Consider the following 23,679-nt stretch of genomic DNA (forward strand, 5'->3'; position numbering starts at 1 on the left):
AGGGGGTGATGGTCATGGAGGAGGGCACCTGTGGGGAGGAGCACTGGGTGTTATAAGGAAACCAACTTGACAATAAACTATATTTTTAAAAAAAGAAAAAAAATCAAATCTGACAAAGAAAACTATCTCCAGAACGTTGTATAATTAAATTCAACACTCCAACATCTATATTATTTAAAAGTTTAGAATACACAAGAAAAGAAAAAAAAAGGGACATTTGGACCGTGTCATAAAATGAATTAACTTTGAGATTTTTATTAACCCCTCACCCTAAACCAAAGATTTCTCCACACTCTTTCTTTAATGATGATCCTGGTTAACATCACCTCAATTCAAATCTTTCCCCAGTTTCTGAATCCTCTCTAGAGGAGGTTAGCCAATCCTCTATTTCCTTGAGAATTGTTTGGGGCCTATCAGAATTTAGTCGGTGACCCTGAGCTCCTCTGGAAGTTTCCCTCAGCTGCTCTAGGCCTGATGCCTCAACAGAGCCTGGGCTTCCATTTCAGCCACTGTGGTCCTTCATACCCTAGAATGGAAGCTAAGAACGGGATGCAAGAACTCTAGGCACTGAGGAGACAGATTTCCTTCTCAATGCCAAGAAATAATCAGTTCTCTACTGCACTCCTACCCCAACAAGACAAGGTCTTTAGCATACTTTTTACTTTTATTTCCCCTACCATTTCTTCCAGATAAGTCTGCCCCCAGAGTGCCTAGAAAGGAGCACAGCTGTGAGCAATATTTCCCTCATGAGATGGAGTTCTGGTGGATCAAAAAAGCTGAATTCCTGATGAACCACTGCCCCTCGTCTAGGCTTCAAAATATTTTTGGTTGCTACGCTATGCCTATATTTCTATTTTAGGACCTTAATTTAATAGTTAACTTCATAAGCACATTATCAGTAATTATGAAGACAATATATTTTTCTGGTTTCATGCTTGGCACCAAGTCTTCTCCCTTCCTGCATGCATTTCTTCTTTGTACTGAATAAAACATGTTTTCTCCTCCTAAAATGTGGCGTAAAGTTTTTGGCATATCACAGCACAGCCTCTCTTGCATATGTAGAATCTCTGAGAACAGGTAGCTGCAAAAATCCACTCTAGGATGGGGTCCTGACACATCTGAACTCACGGCACTGCATTTAGATATAGGTGTTACGTCATTCCAGAAAAATCCCGCTAGAACACGTGCCTGTATTTTGAACCGAACTTAGCCTCAAAAAGAGAGAGAGAGAGAGAGAGAGAGACAAAGCATGAGTGAGGGAGGGGCCGAGAGAGAGAGGGAGACACAGAATTCACAGCAGGCTCCAGGCTCTGAGCTGTCAGCACAGAGCCTGACTCAGGGCTGGAACTCACAAACTGTGAGATCATGAACCTGAGCAGAAGTCAGACGTTCAACCAACTGAGCCACCCAGGCACCCCAACATAATTATCATTTTAACGTTGAAATTTTCATGGATCAGTGGGAATGATTTTATGCCGAATCCTATGTCACAACCCAGGCAGCGTCCTTCCCAAAACAGAATGTTCCAGGCTGATTTTAAAATATGCTATTCTGTAAGGATCCCAGTTTCTTTTTAGTGAAAAATGGAGAGAGCCATCCTGGGAAGTTGGGAGTGGAAATTTCACGTGACTGCTTGAGGTGGAGCCGGTTAACATGGCAGCAGCTACTCTCCACTGTCATGAAGAATCAAAAGAATTCCTTTTTTCAAAGTATACTGCAATTTCACATTACGGCTTTTAAGTCACGGTTTCTTTTTTTTACTAGTTTAATGAGGGCTTTATTAATCCAATTTTTTATTTGTGTTTTTTGTGCAGCCAATTTTTTTCTGCTTTTCTAATGCCTTTATTAAACCATGTTATATGTTATGAAGCCATACCCTGTGTTCAAATTCCAGCATTGCTAGCCTCCCAATTTAACAACCTTCATTTTTCTTTCTACTAGCATATATTTCTTAAAATGGCTGTAAATTGTATCACTCCAGACAATCTACATCACTATTCCTCAAAGCCCTGCTATCTGCAAAGAAAACTGTCCATCCAGGGAATTCAAAAGTGCAGGACGTTAAGTAGTTCAAATAGAATATTGGGAAGTTACTTCAAAATTATCATTAATGATTTATTTTTATGGGGGCTAGTGGTTTCCTCTATTGTTGAGGATAACTTTAATGTTGAATCCAAGTTTATTAAAGACCTTTAGAAAAATACATATATTTATTATCTTAGTACTCTACCAGTTTACCTTTGGAAAAAGCAATGGGGAATATCAGAAAGTGTAGCCAATATCAAAAATTGTCAGACTTAAATTTTTATTCAGGAAGTTTGGGTGGGTTTATTTCTGTACACATATATAATTCATATTTAGTTTGTTTACCATAAGCACCAACATAAAACACCAGAAAACTAAGATAACAAACTTCAATTGCTATTTTATGTTCAAGTTATACTTACTTACCGTTGTTTTTCTCACTTGCTTTGCCACTCATCCAAGGGACTGACATTATTTGCATGTTTTCATATTTTAAAAAGCCATTTAAAGTTTTAAATCAAAGATCAACATGGATTAAGATGTCCCATCTCTGTAAGACCAATTTTGAATTTCACGGTAATTTAATAACTGCCCAGAAAACATACACAGAGTCACTTTCTTCCAGGTTACTTTGTTGATAGGGCTTGTGCTACTTCCCTATTGCGGTATAACAAAGCACTTCAAAATTCATTGGCCTAAGTCAATAACCTTTTATTTTCACAAGCCTATGAGTCAGCTGGGCATTTCTTCTCATTTTTTGCTAGACTCACTTACGTGTCTATGGTCAGCTATGTGTAAATTAGAAAGCTCTGTTGATCTTGGCAGGACTCTGTCACATGTTTGGAGGTTTGCTCAGATAAGCAGGCTCCCAATCACATGGTCTTTCATCGTCCATCAGACAAGCCCAGGCACGTTCTCATAGCATGGCAGAGCTCCGAGAGGATGAGTAGAAGTGTGCAAAGCCTCTCAAGGCCTATCCATGTGGATTCAAGACGTGAGGGAAAAAAAACCCTTCATGCTTTAATGGGAAGAACTACAAAGTTACATTGCAACGGGTATGGGGATAGGAAATCCATTAATGGTGGCCATCAGCTGTGGGTCACGCACATAGCTCTACTGCTCTTGACTGTGCTCTCTACATGTTTGGGGGACACTAGCACTATGCTGCCCTTAGATGGCCCCAGCAGGGGCAAGTGGGGTCTGTTCCACATGTTCTCTTGCTTCCCAGCAGGATTATTCTTCCCACACAGCAGAATTGAAGAGAAGGTTTAGAAGGGACCATGCTCTTGTGGCTTAGAGATGGAGCACATTCTGTTGGCCGAAGTTACAGGGTGCTAAAGAATGAAAGTTTTCCCCAAAAGTCTAATGTTGAAACCACATCCCCAGTGTGAGGGTATTTGGAGGTGGGGCCTTTGGGCAGGGATTAGGTCATGAGGGTGGAGCCCTCGTGAATGAATGTTTCCTCTTCAGAGACTGTTTTTAAATAGATTCTGAGTTATTGTCTCTACTCTCATGTTACCAAGATGGCAAAATGCTCATCTCTCCCACAAAACCAACAAAAACAATGAATAAACACCTCAATAGCAATGAAAATAGCTCTAGGAGAGCCCCAGTGTACAAGAGAGAAGTACAATAAAGAAGCTGAAAAAGAGGAAGAAAACAACTACAAGACAAACAAAAACAATTAGCAAAATGGCAACAGTAAGTTCTCACTTATCAATAATTACTTTGAATGTAAATGCATTAAACTTACCAATTAAAAGGCAACACTGGATAAATAAATATGCTCTTGTGATATGTTGTGTGCAAGAGAGACTGTATTTGTTTATTTTTAATTTTTTATTTTTAGAGAGCTAGGGAGCACAAGTGTGGGAGATTATCAGAGGGAGAGGGAGAGAGAATCCCAAGTAGGCTCCACCCTCAGCACAGAGCCCGACATGGGGCTCGATCCCATGACTCAGATATCATGACCTGAGCCAAAACCAAGAGTCAGATGCCCAACTGACTGAGCCACCCAGATGCTCCTGACAAATTTTTAAAATATCCTTTTGGGGTCACCTGGGTGGCTCAGTCAGTTAAGCCTCCGACTTCAGCTCAGGTCATGATTTCACGGTTCGTGGGTTCAAGCCCTGCATCAGGCTCTGTGCTGACAGCTCAGAGCCTGGAGCTAGCTCAGAGCCTGGAGTCTGCTTCCATTTCTGTGTCTCCCTCTCTCTTAGCTCCTCCCCTGCCCACACACACATATCCTCTCTCCCTCTCTCAAAAATAAATAAACAATAAACAATAAGATATCTATTTGATTCTTCTTAAAAAGCAACAACATAAATATATGTGTTTAAAGAAACATGTTTTCAAACTTATTTTTAGAAAAAAATAAGTATATATTCCAAGACAAAAACAGTGGCACTGTCTTACATTTTTGTGAACATATGTGTAAAAATTTACAACTAAGAGAGACTCACTTTAGAATCAAACGGACACTGGCTAAGAGACATTCATGCAAATGGTAACCATGAGAAAGCAGAGGTGGCTAGATTTGTATTAGACAAAATAGACTTTAAGTCCCAAATGGTCCCTAGAGACAAAGAAGGTCATTATGTAATGATAAAAGTGTCAACTCAAAAGGAAGATGTAACAATTATAAACATATACACACACAATGTCAGAGCAGCTAAATTAATTAATTGATTGATTAATTATTCATATAAATATACAAAACAGACCTGAAGGCAGAAATTGACAGCAATGAATAACAGTAAGGGACTTCAATACCCCCACTTAGAAAATCCAGACATAAAGCCAATAGAGAAACAGCTGACTTGAACAACACTTGTATACCATACAATACTGTATGGTTGGGGGTGTTGTCTTGGTGACGAGTGTGACTGGGTCTCAACCCAACAGAATAACCTGGACCTACATGGCAGTCAGGGACTTCAGGAATAGCAAGAGAGAAAGGCTTGAAATGCAAGTGCTTTTCCAGCCTCTGCTAATATTTGCTAATATCCCATGGGTCAAAGCAAACCACGTGGCCAACCCGGATGCAAGGAGTAAAGTAGAGGATCTGTGGTATCATGCAGCAAGAGCAATTGTGCAGAAAGGGAAATAATACGTGGCCATTTGTACAATTTACCACACTCCTCTCATTTCAGCCCCTACCCTTCTCCCCTTCATTACTTACTCTACTCCAGACAAACCAATCTCCTTACCTTTCCTTAGAAGTGGCAGATATGCTCTCACCTCAGGACCTTAGCATATGCTGATCTTGCCTGAATTGTTCTTCCATCAGGTATCCACATAGCTAGTTCCTTTGGCTCCTTCAGGCTGGTAGGTCGGCAGTTTGGCCTGGACCCAGCTGGGCAATTTTTCTGTTCTCGGCTGAGATCCCTCATGTGTCTGTGATAATCTGGTAGGTCAGCGGGGTGCTAGGAAGGCTTCGGCTCTAATGGCTTGGGTCTGCTCTGCATTACTTCTCACCCACCAGCAAACAAGACGGGGCAAGTTCACCTAATAATCATAGGGCTGCTTCCATGCAAGTGTAGAAGCAGTGTCAAGGCCTCTAGAGGCTTAGCTTAAAACTAACACAATGTTTCTTCCATCACATTGTGGTGGCCAAAGTGAGTCAGAAGGCCACATTATCAGACTCAAGAGGTGAGGAAATAGATTCGGCTCCGTAATGGGAGGAGTTTCAAAGTCACATTACAAAGGGGCAGGAATACAAGGCGGAAACTAATTGTAGACATTTCTGGCAAGCAATACACCATAATGTGCCATTTTCAGTATTTTTCTTCAAAACAACAGTCTCCAGCTTAAAGGAGGGTATCTTTCATTATTCCTGCAATTATGTTTGCCCATCTTCCCTTTCTCTTCTTTACCATTTGGAAGTTCTATCAGACAGACATTGACTCGTCTTTATCTGTTCTCCATACCTCGCAACGTTTCTTTCCCAGCTTTGCACTCTCTCCCAACACCCATCCCCAGCACATTCTGACCGTGTACTTTGTCATCTTCCAGACGTCTAATTTGTTTTCCTGCTGTGTTTCCTTCTGCTACTTAGACTTTCATTTGAGGGAATATTTTCTTTTGTAATCTGGCAATTATATTTATAATGTTCACAAACTGTTTCCTTTACAATTACACTTTTTTTCTCCCACAGTAGCTTGTTCTATTCCTTTATGGGTACAAACCCTTTTTTTTTTTTAGTTTCAAGTTTTTATTTAAATTCCAGTTTGTTAACGTATAGTGGAATATTGGTTTCAGGTGTAGAATTTAGTGATTCATCACTTACACGCAATGCCTGGTGCTCATCACAAGTGCCCTCCTCACCCACAACCCCACCCCACCTCCCCTCCAGCAACGCTGTTTGTTCTCTACAGTTATGATGAGTCTGTTTTATGATTTGTCTCTCTGTTTTTTCCCCTATATTCATTTTCTTTTTTTAAATGTTTATTTATTTTTGAGAGAGAGCGCAGGGGAGGGACAGAGAGAGAGGGAGACACTGAATATGAAGCAGGCTCCAGGCTGTCAGCACAGAACCCGATGTGGGGCTCAAACCCATAGGGTACAAGATCTTGACCTGAGCTGAAGTCAAACACTTAACTGACTGAGCCACCCAGGTGCTCTACATTTGTTGTCTTCCTGAAACTCCACAGATAAGTGAAATCCTATGGGATTTGTCCTTCTCTGACTTATTTCACTTAGCATAATACACTCTAGCTCCATCCATTCTTTTTGGTGGTTGAATAATATTCCACTGGATATATATACCACCTCTTTTTTTATCCATTCATCAGCCGATGAACATTTGGGCTCTGTGCATAATTTAGCTACTGTTGATAATGCTGATAAAACATTGAGGTGCATGCATCCCTTCCAATCCATATTTCTGTATCCTTTGGGTTAATACCTCGTAGTGCAATTGCTGGATCATAGGGTAGTTATTTTTTTAATGTTTTGAGGCACCCCCATACTGTTTTCCAGAGTGGCTGCACCAGTTTGCTTTCCCACCAGCAGTGTGAGAGGGCACCCCTTTCTCTGTATCCTCACCAGCTCCTGTTGCTCCCTGTGATGTTCATTTTCAAAACCCTTTTGAATCTTTCTCTGAGGATGTTTTCTGAAGTTTTCTTCTGTTTCCTGCATGAAGCCTCTGGGATTAGTTCCTCTATTCAGCCTTGCATCACTTTTTCATGCTGTTCCTCATCTTCAGGTAATAGGCCATTATTTTTCATCTTGCCTCTTCTGAGCTGTTCACGTTAATTATTAATGATCATAATGAGAATCCTGTCCCTGTTGTTATTCTGGATCACATAATATTGAGTTGTCTGTTAGAGAAACAATTCAGTAGAAAATCAGTTATTGTAATTTGAAATATCTGCTCTTGTGACTTTCAAAACGGGGCTTGTGCTCAAGCACTGTGTGATTTTTGTCTCCTTGGCCTCTTGATGCATATGGGAGGCCTTTCCTGATTAGCGGTCTTTTTTTTAAATCTTTTATTTATTTTTTTTTATGTTTTTTATTTATTTTTGACACAGACAGAGACAGAGCATGAGAGGGGGAGGGGCAGAGAGAAGGAAACACAAAATCAGAAGCAGGCTCCAGGCTTTGAGCTGGCTGTCAGCACAGAGCCTGACGCGGGGCTCGAACCCACGAACGTGAGATCTGACCTGAGCCGAAGCCGGAGGCCTAACCGACTGAGCCACCCAGGCGCCCCTGATTAGCGGTCTTAAAGAGCTCGCATGGAGCCCCTGCTATAGCCCCCTTGAAGTAGATTTCTGTGAAGGTTTACCTCCTGGTCCCCAGCGTGAAGCTCCTGTATTTCAAAAAGCCCCCCCCCCCCCCGTTTTTTGTTTTTTGTTTTTTGTGAGCCAGACTGTTGTAAACACACCTTACAAATCTGGTGAAAATTCATTCGGCCATGTTCATGTGATAGTGGTACGTGTTGGTAAATACTCAGCATTGTATTGCTTATAATTTCAAGTAATTGAAAACCTATTTGAAAATCGTTTGGTGTGTTATATAGCATATATACCGTATGTTCTGATTGTTCTGATATACGTGCAGTGGAAGGGTGCACGATTATACTGCTTGAGTTTTCTAACCATGTATAAGTTTTTTAAAAGTGTCATCTGGGATTAATTGGTAGTAAGGTTACATGGAGTTTTTGTTTCCTTCCTTATACATTTTAAACTAAGAGGGAAAGTTACTTAAAAAGCAAATTATGCAATATTAGCTCAACAATGTAAAAATACATCGACAAAAAATAGGAGAAAAGAATGTGAAATGCTAATGGTGGTTATCCTGGCATTATGGATGGTTTTTAAAGTATTTTCTGTATTCTTCAAATTTCTTTACTGAATATGTCATATTTCCTAAGCAGAAAACAAACAGTTGAGTGAAAGTAAATTTCACAAGATGAACCAAAACCTATGATTTATGTATTATGCTTATACAGTGTAAGTCATGAGTTTTTAATCATTATAGTGTTGGTGCCTAAAATCAGTTAAATACGGGATGGCCGACGCATTTCCGGAATAGGGAAGACAACGATGGCTTTGCTTAAACATCTTGAGGCTTAAATGGAGACCTGGCCCCAGGTCGGTCCTCTGCACTCTCAGGAGGTTTATTGAGCATATTACTCATTAAGCATTAAGTGGTTTCATTGGGAAAGGCTCCGTGTCTTAAATGTCACTGTATTGTGTGTAATACCTCATGCAAAGCTGTCCTCAGGTAAATGTAGGACAGTCGCTGAAAAAGTGGCCCAGCTTATTTTATGACACTGAGTGGACTGCTTATTTCAAGCAGTGCACTTGTTCTTTTCCTTTCACGGACGCTCACATCGTAATAGCTAAAATGAGGAAATCAATGCACAGAAAGGTTATGTACCTTGCCCAAGATCACACAGCTCATAAGTGAGACGCCTGGGATTGGTACTTAGGGTGTCTTGCTGTGGAGCCTGGAGTGTTTACCAATACGCACTATGTCAACCAGCTTGACAGATTCAGCAGGTGAAAGAACAATGAACCCAGACAGATTTGAACAGTGTATTACTTACACAGACAGCTAAAGCAAGATCTTTATTCTGTCAGCTCCCCATATTGCTTGTCCCACAGGAGGACCCTTTTTGCTGATGGGCCAATACAACACTGTAGCCAGGACACCTGTATAGCCTGCAGCTGACCTCTACTATCTAGATAAAATCTGGTGAGTGGGCAAGCGAGTCATGCTCACAGGAGTAAGTGGGAGATGTTCTCGAAGAAATAGCAACAAGCTTCATGGTTAGCTAAGACGGAGGGGCAAAATGCCCTGACGAGGTGGGTGAAGAGCTTGGTCTTGGTTTACTGAGCACCATATAAAGTTTTAAGAAAGCATTGTGTCAGAATAGCTGTTGAACCCAAATCAGAGAAAAAATTGAAATGGTTATTACAGGATTATATTATCTGCTCTTGAGGGTTTAGAAGGATATTTTGTAGCAAAGGGCTTCTCTGAAGTCAATCTGAAGTCACATGCCCTTACTGCTTTGAAATTCCATTTTCGAGATGATTTCTCCACTCATCTAGGTTCCTGGTTTGCCTAAAATAAATCAACTGGTCCACTTATCTTTAGAATGCAAGAGTGAGTCTATAGATAATTTCTTAATATATAACATCATAATATAAATCTAAGAAGCCACGTGTGAAAAATTTTGTTTATAAATAATGGAAAATGCCTCTCGTGTGGAAGTTCTCCCTGATTGTATATTTTTGCAAATATGAATGTCATGGCTGAAGACCTAACATAAGTTAATATTCATAAATGGGAAATTCTGGCAATGAAGTCTGGTTAGATTATGATTTTCTTCAGAGAAAATCCTTGGAATCAACCGACCTCAAACAGGGAATATATATACTGAAATGCACACATACACACGCACACACGCACACACACGCACACACACACACACACACACAGGGAAAATGCTAATCTTAGAAGACTCCCGACTCCAAGACTAACTCGGTGATCTGAACCATTCTCTTGCCTTTTCAGGGATTTAACTGCATGACTTCTAAGAGCTCTTCCAATTCTGACATAGTGACTCTAGGACTTTCTGAATGTACCATGGTTCATTAACTTGTTTTTTTCTAATAATTCTTTAGAACAGTAACATATTTATTGCATAATATCCTACTGTTATGTCCTTGTTGAACTGTAATTGTTTAATTATTCTAATAATGCCAAATATTGAGGATAACGAGACCCATAGAAGGAAATGCATGATTTGCATGAGTCACGTGCTTGGGCAAATCTCAGTCACTACTTCCTAGGAGGCAATAATGGTTGTGACAAACTAATAAGGCTTTAGTCCAAACAGAGAATCACAGTCTGTAATGAAATTATGAAAAAACTCCAATTAACGAGTTTGCTATTAAACGTTTCATGTTTACAGATGCTAACTCCCTGGCTTGTTATCAGTGATAAATATACAAGTAAATGCAAATTTGAAAAGTGCTAAGTTTTCATTTTAGGTGACATCTCCAAATCTCTGCTTCGCTTTTCAACAGATGAGTCCTATTAGGGCTCTCTGGGTATTAGGAATACAGCAAATGGATTCACAATCCTGACTTTTAAGAAATGTCTTTTTAAAAACTGTAAGGCCAAGCTCTTCACTTACTTTTATTTTTGTTAAACTGACAAAGGAATTAAGAAGCAATTTCTGGTTTCATACTTAATTGCCTCTGAGCTGGCTTTCCTGTTTAATTCTTGCATTGTACACATTCTTAATAATTTAATATTTGAAGTCTAATAAAGCTAAAAAGATGCAGATACCCTGATATGGGAAATCAAAATTGCAATTAAACTATCGTCTGAGTCACTCATTAGGGAGAGATCTTTTGAAGTGTTATTTTAAGTAATAAAATTGCCTTAGGGGTTTTCTTTCAACAGGTTCAGTTTATTTGACTACAAAGGCATTGCTTTTGAATGTGTAATTGCTATTTGACTGAATATTTTTGTCCCCTCGAAATTCCCATATTGAAACCTAATCCCCAATGTGAAGGTATTTGGAGGTGGAGTCTTTGGGAGGGGATGATGTCATGAGGGTGTAATAATGCTCTTAGAAAAGAGGCCCCAGCCCTTGTCCCTTCTGTCATGTGAGGACCCCTTGAAAAGATTGCTGTCCATGAACCGGGAAACAAGTGACCCTGAATCTGCTGGTACCTTGACCTTGGACCTCCGGGCCTGTAAGAAATCAATATCTGTTGTTTACTAGCCAGCCATCTAGTCTACGGCATTTTGTTACCGCAGCCTGAACGGGTTAAGGCAGTAACAGAAGAGAATATTAATCTGCTACTTAATTTAGTCACATGAGAGTGAGAACCATATTGGGAAAAGGTTTGCGAAATAAGCAATATCAGTGATGCTGAGCACCACAGTTTCACACATAACATGCGACTGTTGTGTGGCAAGCCACAATTGACTTTGTTAGTGCAAATACCATCTTTACTAGTATTATTATTTTTTGATCATACATAATAAGTATCTCACAAGATCTGTTTTGAAACTCAACCTTAGGAAGGCAGCAAGGCAGCTGGTAAGGACAGCAGTGCCTTGGCTTCCATTTCTTTCTTTTTTATTTATAGTTTATTGTCAAGGTGGTTTCCATATAACACCCAGTGCTCTTCCCCACAAGTGCCCTCCTCCACTAATTGTTGAGGACTAAAAGTAGAAACAAAAAGAGTCAGAAAAAAGTTTGGAAAGAGAAGAGTGTGAACAGTGGAATTTCAAGAGAATATATGCTAATTGTCAAAAAAAGATGCTGAAAATTGCATTTTATGTTTTATTTTTTTATTAATAGTTTATTACCAAGTTGGTTTCCATATAACACCCAGTACTCTTCCCCACAAGTACCCCCCTCCATGACCATCACCTCCTTTCCTTTCCCCCTCCTTCTTCAGCCCTCAGTTTGTTTTCAGCTTTCAAAGGTCTCTCATGACTTGCCTCCCTCCATCTCCCCAACTCTTTCTGCCTCCTTTCCCCTTCCCATGGTCTCCTGTTAGGTTTCTCCTGTTAGACCTATGAGTGCAAACATATGGTATCTGTCCTTCTCCGCCTGACTTATTTCGCTTAGCATGACTCCCTCTAGGTCCATCCATTTTGCTATGAATGGCCAGATGTCATTCTTTCTCATTGCCATGTAGTACTCCATTGTATAGATAAACCACATCTTCTTGAGCCATTCATCAGTTGATGGACATTTAGGCTCTTTCCATGATTTGGTTATTGTTGAAAGTGCTGCTGTGAACATTAGGTACATGTGCTCCTATGCATCAGCACTTCTGTATCCTTTGGGTAAATCCCTAGCAGTGCTATTGCTGGGTCATAGGGGAGTTTTATTGCTAGTTTTTTGAGGAACCTCCACACTGTTTTCCAGAGAGGCTGCACCAGTTTACATTCCCCCCAGCAGTGTAGGAGAGTGCCTGTGTCTCCACATCCTTGCCAGCATATATAGTCTTTTGATTTGTTCATTTTTTGGCTTCCATTTCTAACTCTGCCACATTTTCAAAATTCTTACTTAGGTCAAGTGCTATCCCGGTCATAGTCCTTCGTTACCTCATTTGTAACATGAGTAGGTCAGACTGCAGGCCTTTAAAAGATTTGCAAAATATGGTTCCAGACTTACTGCTGGGCAATAAGTTTTCACCTGATGGATTATAAATGAATCTAAAAGTATGATTCCTTTCCCTGCTTATTACGAGCAATAGGTACCTAATTCCAGAGATTACCATTTTATGTTCAACTAGAATTTTCTTGTTTAACACTCACAGAGAGCTCACGCTGTTTCTGGCACTGTCCTAAGACATTTTTTAAATTGATTTTTGAGAATGAAAGAGAAAGAGATTGAGCATGAATGGGGAGGGGCAGAGAGAGTGGAAGAGAGAATTCCAAGCAGGCTCCTTGTTGACACAGTGCAGAGCCTGACACAGGGCTGGAACCCACAATCCATGATATCATGACCTGAGCTGAAATCAAGAGTTAGATGTTCAACTGACTGAGCCACCCAAGGTGCCCCTGTTTTAATAAATTTTTAAATACTGGTTAAGCGTGTTTAACCCTCGCAACAACACTGTAGGTTGAGGATGCTTTTATTGTCCCTATTTTATGCGTGGAAACCAGAGGTACAAAAAGTTGGGGAATTTGCTCAAGGACATGCAGCGAAGAAGTGGCAGTGTTGGGATTCAAATCTAGACAGTCTGGTTCCAGAGTCCATGTTCTTGAACATTATCATGTATAACTAACTTATGAAGAGAGTGATTAAAAGTTCCTCTTGAGTGGTTTGTATTTACCAGGGCCTGTTTCTATGCATTTTAATTTTAAATTACCACTGGTGTGAATACCAAGTTACCATTGTAGTGAATGTTTTCATCAGGAGTGTGCCTTCCGCCATTCTTAGCTTTCATATTATTCCTCTTTAGGCTTTACCAACAGGAAGAAAGAGGCCCACTGCTGAGCTGCATAGGTCTTGATGACCTCTTAGCTATCAAAGACTGTTAAAGTTTTGAGGTTACTTATTTCTTGTAAGGGCTCAGTTTAGCACTCTAATTGCAATTAGGTCCTATGTTGGCAGAGGAGGAATGGGGACGTGATATTCTTCCAGTTTCAACTTATTTCTCCAGTGACTTGTAGGCAAATTTAGGAAGACCTCATATGGCATAAGGTAGGCTGAGGAGGTAAACTACTATATGGCACCATATTTTTACTGCTCAGGAAACAGTACAGGTTGCTCTTTGAAAGTTCAGGTTCTAATTTTAGTGATAGAAAATAAAATACGGTTCAGTTTACCCCTTTTGGTTTTCTAACCATTACAAAGGTCTTCACCAAATCTATGACTTTCTGCAACAAAGTTTGTCATTCCTATGAAGCCACGTGTCTTAGATTTAGTGACATGTGGCAGGTACAGAAATGAAATATTGATGTATCTAGTAAGTCTCAAATTAGAACAATTACCATGACAACTTATTCAGTCTTCTTTAATAAAACATTTGCACAGTTCATATACAGAATCAACAGTCTGTTGTTTGGCTCCTAGTATTATTTTGTGTATGAGATGTCATATGTTTCAATGATGGTATCACATGCTGATATTTTTAGATATAATGAAATAATGCTATTGCTTGGCTATAAAATGACTGTTGTGCACCAGTGTCAGCCTACTGATAACCAGTATTGTGACTGGCCCTTGTGATTTGTATTACCATGAGACATACTCAGCAATAACCGTTTATGAAACTTTGAAGCAAAAAGATTAATTACACGTCCTAGAAATTACATGGCATGGTTGGAGCCATATGGTGAGGCTGAGGGGTGTTGGAGGGGATGCGGAATTCTACTTTATTAGGGTCGAGGGTGGGGCCTAGGATTTTGCTGTTTCAGTCTTTATTGGTGAATTTAAAACATAAGACCAAGAATTTAAATTTGGTAAGAGAAAGCACAAAAGACCCAAATAGTCAGCCACTGAAATCAACCAAAAATCTCTGAAACAGAGGAGGCTGTGGGGAAATGGGAGGACTGGCGCTTTTCCTAGTCCTGGCTGGCAATGTGATTTATTCAGGACAACCATCTTCTTATTTATTTATTTACTCAAATTCAAGTTAGTTAACATACAGTGTAGTATTGGTTTCAGGAGTAGAACTGAGTGATTCATCACTTGCATATAATACCCAGTGCTCATCACAAGTGCCCTCCTTAATGCCCGTCACACATTTAGCCCATGTCCCCACACACCTCCCCTCCAGCAGCCCTCAGTTTGTTCTCTCTAGTTAAGAGTCTCTGATGGTTTGTCTCCCTCTCTGTTTTTATCTTGTTTTTCCTTCCCTTCCCCTATGTTCATCTGTGGTGTTTCTTAAATTCCACAAATGAGTGAAATTATGTGATATATGTCTTTCTGTGACTGATTTATTTCACTTAGCATAATACACTCTCTTTTTTATCCATTAATTAGTGCTCCGATGGGGGACAGCCATCTTTGAAGTGGGTGCCTTGGCAGTTGAAACTTAAGTCAGGCACTTGCATCACAAAAAAGAAAAACACAATTGTTTGGGCTTACACTCTAGTAACTCCTAAGGAAATTAGGTCATTGGTGCCATCATTAACAAAAATATACGCAGAGATTAATTTGCTTATGTATGCCCCTACTGCAGGTAGTCATACAATGAGGTATCCCAGATCAGCCTTTGAAGGCCAAAGAAGTGCCATCCAGTTGGGAAAAGAGGATATGTATATGAAGCAAGACAGAGATACCAGGGGTCCAGAGCAGTGACACAAGCAGTAAGTGTTACAGGAGTTCTGAGAAGTGACTGGTTGTTGGGGATGGGGCACTTGACAGTGGCCATGAGGAGGAGGTAACCCTTGAACTAGATGCAGAATTTTTCCTGCTTCTCCTACCTAAACCTATGGAAAGTGCCATATTAGGGTAGGAGTTCTCCTAGTAGGATCCCGGGGCCAATATTGGGCCATAAGGATCCTTCTGATAGGATCTGAATGAATTCTCACTACAAATCCTCCCTTTGGTTGCTATGGACAAATGATATCCAATTCCAAAACTTTCATTTTATGTACAGAGGCAACCTATACTAACTTCCTAAGTGAGATGCTAAAAGATTATCAAAGGTTGGAATTCATAAACTAAAATGAGTGCATTGCTGATGTGTCCTGAGGACTTAAGTTTGGGATTCTACCAAGAAGCCTGGTAGGTGTTGAGCAACACTGTAAAGTCCCCACTTGGCCTGCTCACAAGACAATGTTGGAGTCCCCATGGCTCTCAGGAGCATGCCTGGTCAGCAATCCATCTGCATTTTCATTATTGTCTGAGTTGATTCTAGTTTTCTATGGCTGTTTTCTTGCTTTTTAATTTTAAAATGCTATTGGTTTAGCTCCATTATTATTATTTATTATTAATTTGTTGTGCAGGTTTTTGTTAATCTTTGAAGTGTGTTAATGGTACAGGGTTGCCTTAAGCGTTTGTCCCAACTTTTCGCAATAACTAGGCTTTAAAACATGCATGTGATACAATCCAAATATGATTCCTCATACTCTAAGGTTATAGTAGGTATATACATAACTTCCTCCCAAATGTGTTTACATAATAAAGCATCATTGTTAAAATATTTGATCTTTCATTCCATAAATATTTATTGAAACCCTACTATTGATCCCCTCACCACGAATGTACCCCAACAAGCCTTGTCATCTCAGAAAATGACTTCACAATCTACTCAATTGCTCAGTCTAAAAACTTAGGAATCAGTCTTGCATTTCCCTTTTCTCCTTATATGTCACACTCAACCCATCTACATAAGTCTTGTGACTTCTATCTGCAAAATATATTCTAAATTCAAACACTTCTCTTCATCTCCACTCTTACTCCCATAGTCCAAGCGATCATGTCTCTCACCTGAGTTATTGCCATTGCCTCAAAATTAGGGTCCTTGTCTCATCACATGACCTTCTCTCCTCACATGACCTTCTCTCCCATGAAGTTCATCCTACACGTAGCAAAATGAATGTCTTAAAACATAAATCAGACATACCACTATACCACTTAAAATCTTTTTAGCATGTCCCATTCACAACCAAAGGAACATCCATTCTCTCTTTCTGGCCTGTAAGGCATTTCATCATCTGGCCTCTGTCTAACATGCTAACCTCATCTTCTACCGTCCCCCACATTTACTCTGTCCCAGCCACACTAGCTTTCTCCTTCACTGCTGGACTTGCCAATATTCCCACCACAGGGCCTTTCAACTTGTTGTCCTTTCTACTTTTCATTTTTTTTCAAATGGGTGACTCCTTCTCATCATTCACGTCTCAAGACAAGCATTTCCTCCTCCTTAGAGAAGCCTTCCCTGACCACATAAGTTAAAGTAGCCCTTCCAGTCACTCTCTACACCACTCCATTTTTGTTTTCCTCAGAGCATGCATCAAAACCTGAATTTGTCTACTCTCTTCATGGATACATGTGTATTCTGTTCTCTCCTCAATGAAGTCTAAGGAACAACTGTCCCTTTCACTGTTCTATCAGTTAGGAGGCTTTTAAATCAAGCAACAGAAGGCCCAATTCAAACGGCCTTAAACCATAAGGACATTTCTTTTTTTTTAAATAATTTAAAAAATATATTTATTTATTTTTGAGAGTGAAAGAGAATCAGAGCATGAGCAGGGATGGGCAGAGAGAGAGGGAGACACAGCATTCGAAGCAGGCTCCAGGCCCCAAACTGTCAGCACAGAATCCAATGCAGGGTTGGGACTCATGAACTGCAAGATCATAAGCTGAAGTCGGATGCTTAACCAGCTGATCCACCCAGGTGCCCCATAAGGAGATTTCTTATTGCATATTACAGAGCAGAGGCTGAGTGATTATAGCATTGGTTAGATAAGAGATTTAGCAATACTGTCAAGGACACGGGTTCTTTCCATCTATATACATTTGACTATCTTCAGCCTCAGACACCCTCTCAGGGTTGAAAGGTGGCTTCAGTAACTCTATGAAAAGCAGCCTCACGAGGCACCACCCAAAATCCTGAGGAGACAACTTCCCTTCCTTACATCTCTTTTCAAGGGTGAGGAAGTCTTTCCCAGAAGCCTTGCAGCATCCTTCCCCTCACATTTCATTGGCCAATAAATTTATTGACCAACCTACTATGCTAGATACACATAGCTGTGAAAACAAGCAAAATCCTTAGTCTTATGTTATGGTGTTTACTGGCCCTTCTTCCCAACCAGGTTTGGAATAATTCGAGAAAGCAAAGAAATCTCATGTGGACTCAGATCATCATCTTTATTACCTTTAGAGGCCAGCTTGGAGGATGTGGCCCTCAGTCTGTTAGCTAACTGGGCTTGCTAATACAGAACCCTGAAGTAGACAAGTCTGTCCCCCAAGTCGCAGCAGCACTAAGCCAGAAAAGCTCCCCGAAACCTCTTATAGAGGCAGACTTCCTGGAGTAGCAGACAGAAGCTAGAAGCAAGGAGAAGGAAGCCAGAGCTGTCCTTGATCTTCCCGAATTGACCAATTGAATAAATCACTCTACCTCCCCAAGGGTAGATTGAGTAAAGGAATGGAAAGAAAGAGACCAGGTGACCAGGAAAAATCCTTCCACACTGAAATCAGAAGTGAGGAAATGGTATTCCCACTTGAACGGGGCTTGCCTAATGATTTATTTTATTTAAAAATTTTTTTAATGTTTATTTTTTTGAGAGGGAGACAGAGCATGATGGGGGAGGGGCAGAGAGAGACAGGGAGACACAGAATAGGAAGTAGGTTCCAGGCTCTGAGCTGTCAGCACAGAGCCCCACGTGAGGTTCAAACTCACCAACTGTAACATCATGACCTGAGCCGAAGTCAGACACTCAACAGATTGAGCCACCCAGGCGCCCAGAACATGCTTAATTATTATTGAATTTCTCTTCCATTGGAAAAGTGGAATAAGTAAGGTAGGCGGGCCATGGTGTTTTTTGTTCACCATAAGAAGGCTTTGGAAAATAATGTTTTAGAGATGCTTTCAATGAAATCTTCTTTGTTACATAAAGCCATACTATAATAGAGTGTGAGCCAGTGCATGATACAAGTGTATTTTGTATGCACAAATGTATGCATGTTATGTACAAATTGTACAGTTTTTCTTGGCCCTCAGCTCTTTGTTGTCTCTCTCATGTTTCACATGAGAAGCTTCCATATGTGATAGTTTGGGCCAAAATAGACCAGGTTGTTACCCAGAGCTACAGAAAGAGCAGAATCAGAGGTTACAGCCAAATCAGAGCTGAGAAAAAGCACAACCAAGACTTCAGTGTTCCAAAATGGTATCAAAGTTTGGGTCCAAGATGTGAAGTGAGACTGTAAATAGCCTAACAAGTCATAAGGGTCAATGCTAGGATGAATAGGATTGCTTAGGACACTGAATAAAAGGTAGGTTGTGAAGCAGATGAGAAGAGAGATTGTAGATAAATATGAGGATGCCCCTACATCGTGGGTGAGGGTGGAGGAGGCTTGAATCCATTCTGTGAACATGATTTGAAAAGAAGGTTTGCAGGGTTACATGTCAACTGTATTCATCGCATGCATGCTTTACGAAATCTTGGGAAGGATTGGATCCATCATCTTTCCACACTCCTTTGTATTGTCTGTTTAAGCCAGGCATGTGTGGAGTTGGGTAGGAAATGGATTGCTTACATTCTATGGCGGCTGGAGCAAGCTTTTAAGCAGTTTTCACAACCACATTGGGAGTTATGGAACAGTGCCCTGGAGGTTTCTAGGTTAACTGTGTTAGCATCTTGTTCAGACTCGGCTCTAGAATCGTGGGGGAGGTTTAAGGAGATTCTGTCAGTTTCTCTTCATGATGAGGGCTTGGAAATAAGGCTCATGCTTTTAAAAAATTTATTAATATTATTTACTTTAGAGAGAGAAACAGAGCACAGGTGGGGAGGGGCAGAGAGAGAGAGAGGGAGACACAGAATCTAAAGCAGGCTCCAGACTCTGAGCTGTCAGCACAGAGCCTGATGCAAAGCTTGAACCCATGAACCATGAGATCATGACCTGAACCGAAGTGGGAAACTCAACCAACCGAGCCATCTAGGTGCTCCCCCCTTTTTAAATTTGAGTATAACTGACACACAATGTCACATTAGTTACAGGTATACCACACAGCTATTCAACAACTCTATACAGGTTCACATATTTTTTACAGTCATTACTGAGTTTGAATGAAGTGCCCATCACTTCTACCCTAGTGAGTTTCTGTTAAAAGTGTTCACTCAGGTTTATGTGCAACTACCTACAGGAACGTTCACTCCGTCCAAATTGTTCTGTTGAAATCTCCAATAACAATTATCTTTCAGAAATGTCAAGAAATGAGTTTTCGATTAAGATTGTGATTTTCTTTAAGTGCAAAGAAATTTGTTATTTCGAACTGGCCATCCAAAGGGACATTTTGTTCAAAAGTTTGGTATTCAAATTGGGAGAGTTAAATGGTTAAGACCTACCTGTGTTTCACTTCCTGCAAATTTTGTTTTTTATTTTCATTGATGAGAAATTAGGGAAAATTATTGGAGTGCTAGCATTTTAATTTTAATTCCTTTGTTAAATAAATAATACATTAGCTATCCTGCCCCACAGGGAAGAATATAATTGAAATACTGAACTCATTTCTGTGATACAGAAATAGTAAGAGGTAATGGCACACTCTGACACATTAGCTGCTTTTTGGAATCCCTGGGAGACTGGGTGGGCTGATGTAACAATGTCACATATTTGTTAGAAATAAACATCTCCCTCCTGTTATTTCTTTACCAAAAATCTATTCATGTCCACGGTAGTTTGTTTCATAAGTTGCTATTTCTAGCTAATGTAAGAGTATCTTTGAGGTCTGTTCTGAAGCTTTCTATACTTCATGGAGATTTAAAAATTAATATTATTTTGTACTTTGCTTTATAAAACAATGCAGTCCTCTAATGAAACTGGACACTTTGAGAGCCTAGAAGTGGTTCATTAAGGAGTAATTTGGGACAGAAATGGATAGACACAAAATAGAACAGTCTTAGTTATGAGATGGTGATGTCAGTGGTGTACCTACAACATGGCCCCACTAATTCCTTACTAAATATAGTAGTGATAACGGGTATTACGGGGCCATTCATCCATGTATCACACTGTTCTGTAATTATTTATGCATCTACTTCCCTCTCTGCAGGGTGAGTTTTTCAAGGCCACAGTCCATGTCTTATTCATTTTTCTGTTCCCCGCAGTGTTCTACTCTGTGCCAGGCCCAACACAGTGGCTCTGTAAATGCTTGCTATTTGCTTTGTAAAGGAAAATAGAACTGTATCAATTTTTCTGCTTTTTTTAATTTAGAAATTTATTCTGTTTAATCCACAAGCTTTATATAGCTTTAGAGTAAAACAAAACAAAACAAAACAAAACCAGTATAAACAGCACACTATTTCAAAGTCTGGGCCCTTCCAGCTTTCCAAATATGAGAGAGGTCTGAAAGTTGTATATCAGTTGGAAGAACAAGACAAAATTATGAATGGAGCCGTGACATTTCATAAAATGAACTTTTATATAATTGAAGGATCCTTCCTGGGACTAGTTAATTGCCTTTACAAAAAAACCCACAACAGAATAGAATGAAATTGCAGTGTTCCAAATCAACTTGTTACACATCCATATACACCCACAGTGTCCTGGCAAGCAATGTGCTTTCATTTTGTGTCTCATCCTAGAGCTTGAATCCTGATTCATTTCAGCACAGACTCCACAGGCAACAGGAAAGATTGTGGCATTAAAATAGTCACTTATACTTTTGTGGTAGTTCAACAGTGGTGTTATTTCTGGGCTAGCTTGCAAACCATACAAGGTTGGAAGCGTTATGACTTAAATGGGTGCTAAGATTCAAATGAGAAAAAAATAAAGAAAAAAATGAAAATAAAGAAAAACCCCTGGGAAGAGCCAAGGGCTTTACAGAAACCATAAAAATGCCAACAATATTTAAACTCCCTTTTTTAAAAAGGTGATTTGTTTTAGCTTAAAACATTTCACTGTAAATGAATTTATGTCAGCTGTCAATGAAAGAACATCACTAATACACTGTGGACACTTTTTGCAATGTAAATCCATGCCCCCTTTTTTATATAGTGAACTTCAACCTAGCAATTATTACAACAAATGTTATATAGTCAAAAGCTCAAACACATTTTAGCAATTCTGAAGTTGAATTGTGTACAAACCAACTAAAATGTACATCATAACACTCTTTCCCACCTAAAACTGTGGGGACACTTGAGCCTTCTGCATCGACCTCAGCACCTTTTCTTGCAGGTGTTTTTCTAAGTTGTTGAGGTTGTCTTTGGGCTCACTTTTGGCCTCCTTCTTAGGCTCAGGCTCTGCCTCTGGTTCCTGCTATGCTGCAGCCAGAGCCATCTCCTTCTTGTATTTTTATGCTTCTTGTGCTTCTTATCCTTTTTGTGTTTCTTGTCCTTCTTTTCTTTCCACCTCTTTCTGGGTATGAGTTCCTCACCAGAGATGTGGTTTGGTTTTGGGCTTTTAGCCTTTTTGACCAGTACTGCTTCATCTTCTTGGGCTTCCAGACATTTCCCCTTTTTTCTCTGCTGCTTTCTTTTTCTTCCTTATCCCTCTTATCCTTGTCTTCATCTTGCTTTTTCAAAGATGCCAACTTTTCTTCTTTAATTTGTCTCTGACTATTTTTTTCTTTCTTCAGGTCTAGAAAAGCAGAAGGGATTCCAGTGATGTTTTCTTGTTCACTTCAGAGCAGGGGCCACAGTTCTCCCATAAATTCTCTAGCATTTTTTTTCCATTCAAAAGCCCAGTCAGGTTGATTTGCATAATTTTGGCATTTTGGAGACTGGATTCTTCATTTCCAGCTGGTTGAATATAAACTCAGTCTTACAACATCATCCTCAAACACAAGGGTTTCTGTTACTCGTTTTGTTACCCAAGGCTTTATAACCTCCAAATTTGCTTTGCTCATATCCACCTTTTTTTCTAGGCATTCTGCAAATTTCAGCTGCTTCAGTAACTTCTGCTGCTTGTTGCTGAACTTATTGTCCTTTTCCGCACTTGTTCCAGAATCCTGTGTCCACCTTGCTGCCTCTGTATTGATTTTTCTCATTGTGATGTCAGAGTTTTCATACCTCAAGATCCAAACTAAGGCAGGTATTAAAAAATGTGTACTCTCTTCTTTCCCCCATGCCTAGTTTCTTTTCCTAGTATATGCATACCCTTGATCTCAGCTATGGGAACCATCCTATTGTACACTTTATGTCATCAGGGTAGAAGTACATGCTTCTATATGCTTTAAACTTCTCTATATATTGGGCTGATATTTGAAGGCAATAACAAGATGGATGATGTTTCCTCTAGGTTCTCCATGGGAAAGAATGTTGAAAACAACCAGTTGTCAGTTTATCAAATTCTTCCTGCTCCTTCTGGGCTTAAGAACACAAGGCAGCTGATTTGCTGAGGCTTGTGCTGTACCCTTGCTAAAAATGATTTCCAGCCTAAATCCCATTTTGTTAACTTGTGAATCCAACATCAGTTGTGCCTTATATAAAGTTTTTCTATATTTTGAAATACAAGTATACGTGATGGGGGTGGGAATGGGGTAATATATTATGTGTTCCAATAGCATAAGCATAACAGTTTCCCAAATGTCTGGTTTTGGCAATTTCATAACTGAGGCTGCCTGATATAGAATCTGGTGTTAGGCTCTTTGCCTTGAATACTTTGCTATTCTTTTTCTGGCTTCATTGCCAGTACCCAGCACCAGGGGGTCCCCTCCCATCTTCAGAGCCTTTGTGAGTCATCTACAAATAGTAGTGCAAGTGACAACTCAAGATAGATGATGCCCAGAAAATATACCAGAACTCAAACATATACAAATATTCATTTCATCCTAAAGATCCTGCCATTGCTCAAAATATGTTCAGAATTCTTTTAGAAGAACTGCTTTTATAGGCAGTCATCCAGCTAAATGAAGACATTTTTCTGATAACTTGACTTTAAAATGTATATTGGGTTGAGGACATTATTACGTACCTGATTGAGTGGTTTGGTTGGGTCATTTTTAATTCTATCCAAAAATCAAAAATGGGTTTGTAGAAGAAAGAGTTGCC

The 23,679-nt window shown here is 39.8% G+C and overlaps 1 protein-coding gene across 1 annotated transcript in view; it reads right to left on the minus strand.

Annotated features, from left to right (window-relative positions):
* CDR1 (cerebellar degeneration related protein 1) overlaps window positions 1–22,676 on the minus strand; it is a 33,635-nt gene extending 10,959 nt beyond the window's left edge. The window contains 1 exon segment of the mRNA XM_029929712.1: window positions 22,455–22,676. Within this exon segment, the coding sequence (XP_029785572.1) occupies window positions 22,455–22,676 (222 nt within the window).
* Between the last annotated feature and the right edge of the window lie 1,003 nt (window positions 22,677–23,679).

Source organism: Suricata suricatta, chromosome X (genome assembly GCF_006229205.1).
Source record: "Suricata suricatta isolate VVHF042 chromosome X, meerkat_22Aug2017_6uvM2_HiC, whole genome shotgun sequence".
NCBI classification, from domain to species: Eukaryota; Metazoa; Chordata; class Mammalia; order Carnivora; family Herpestidae; genus Suricata; species Suricata suricatta.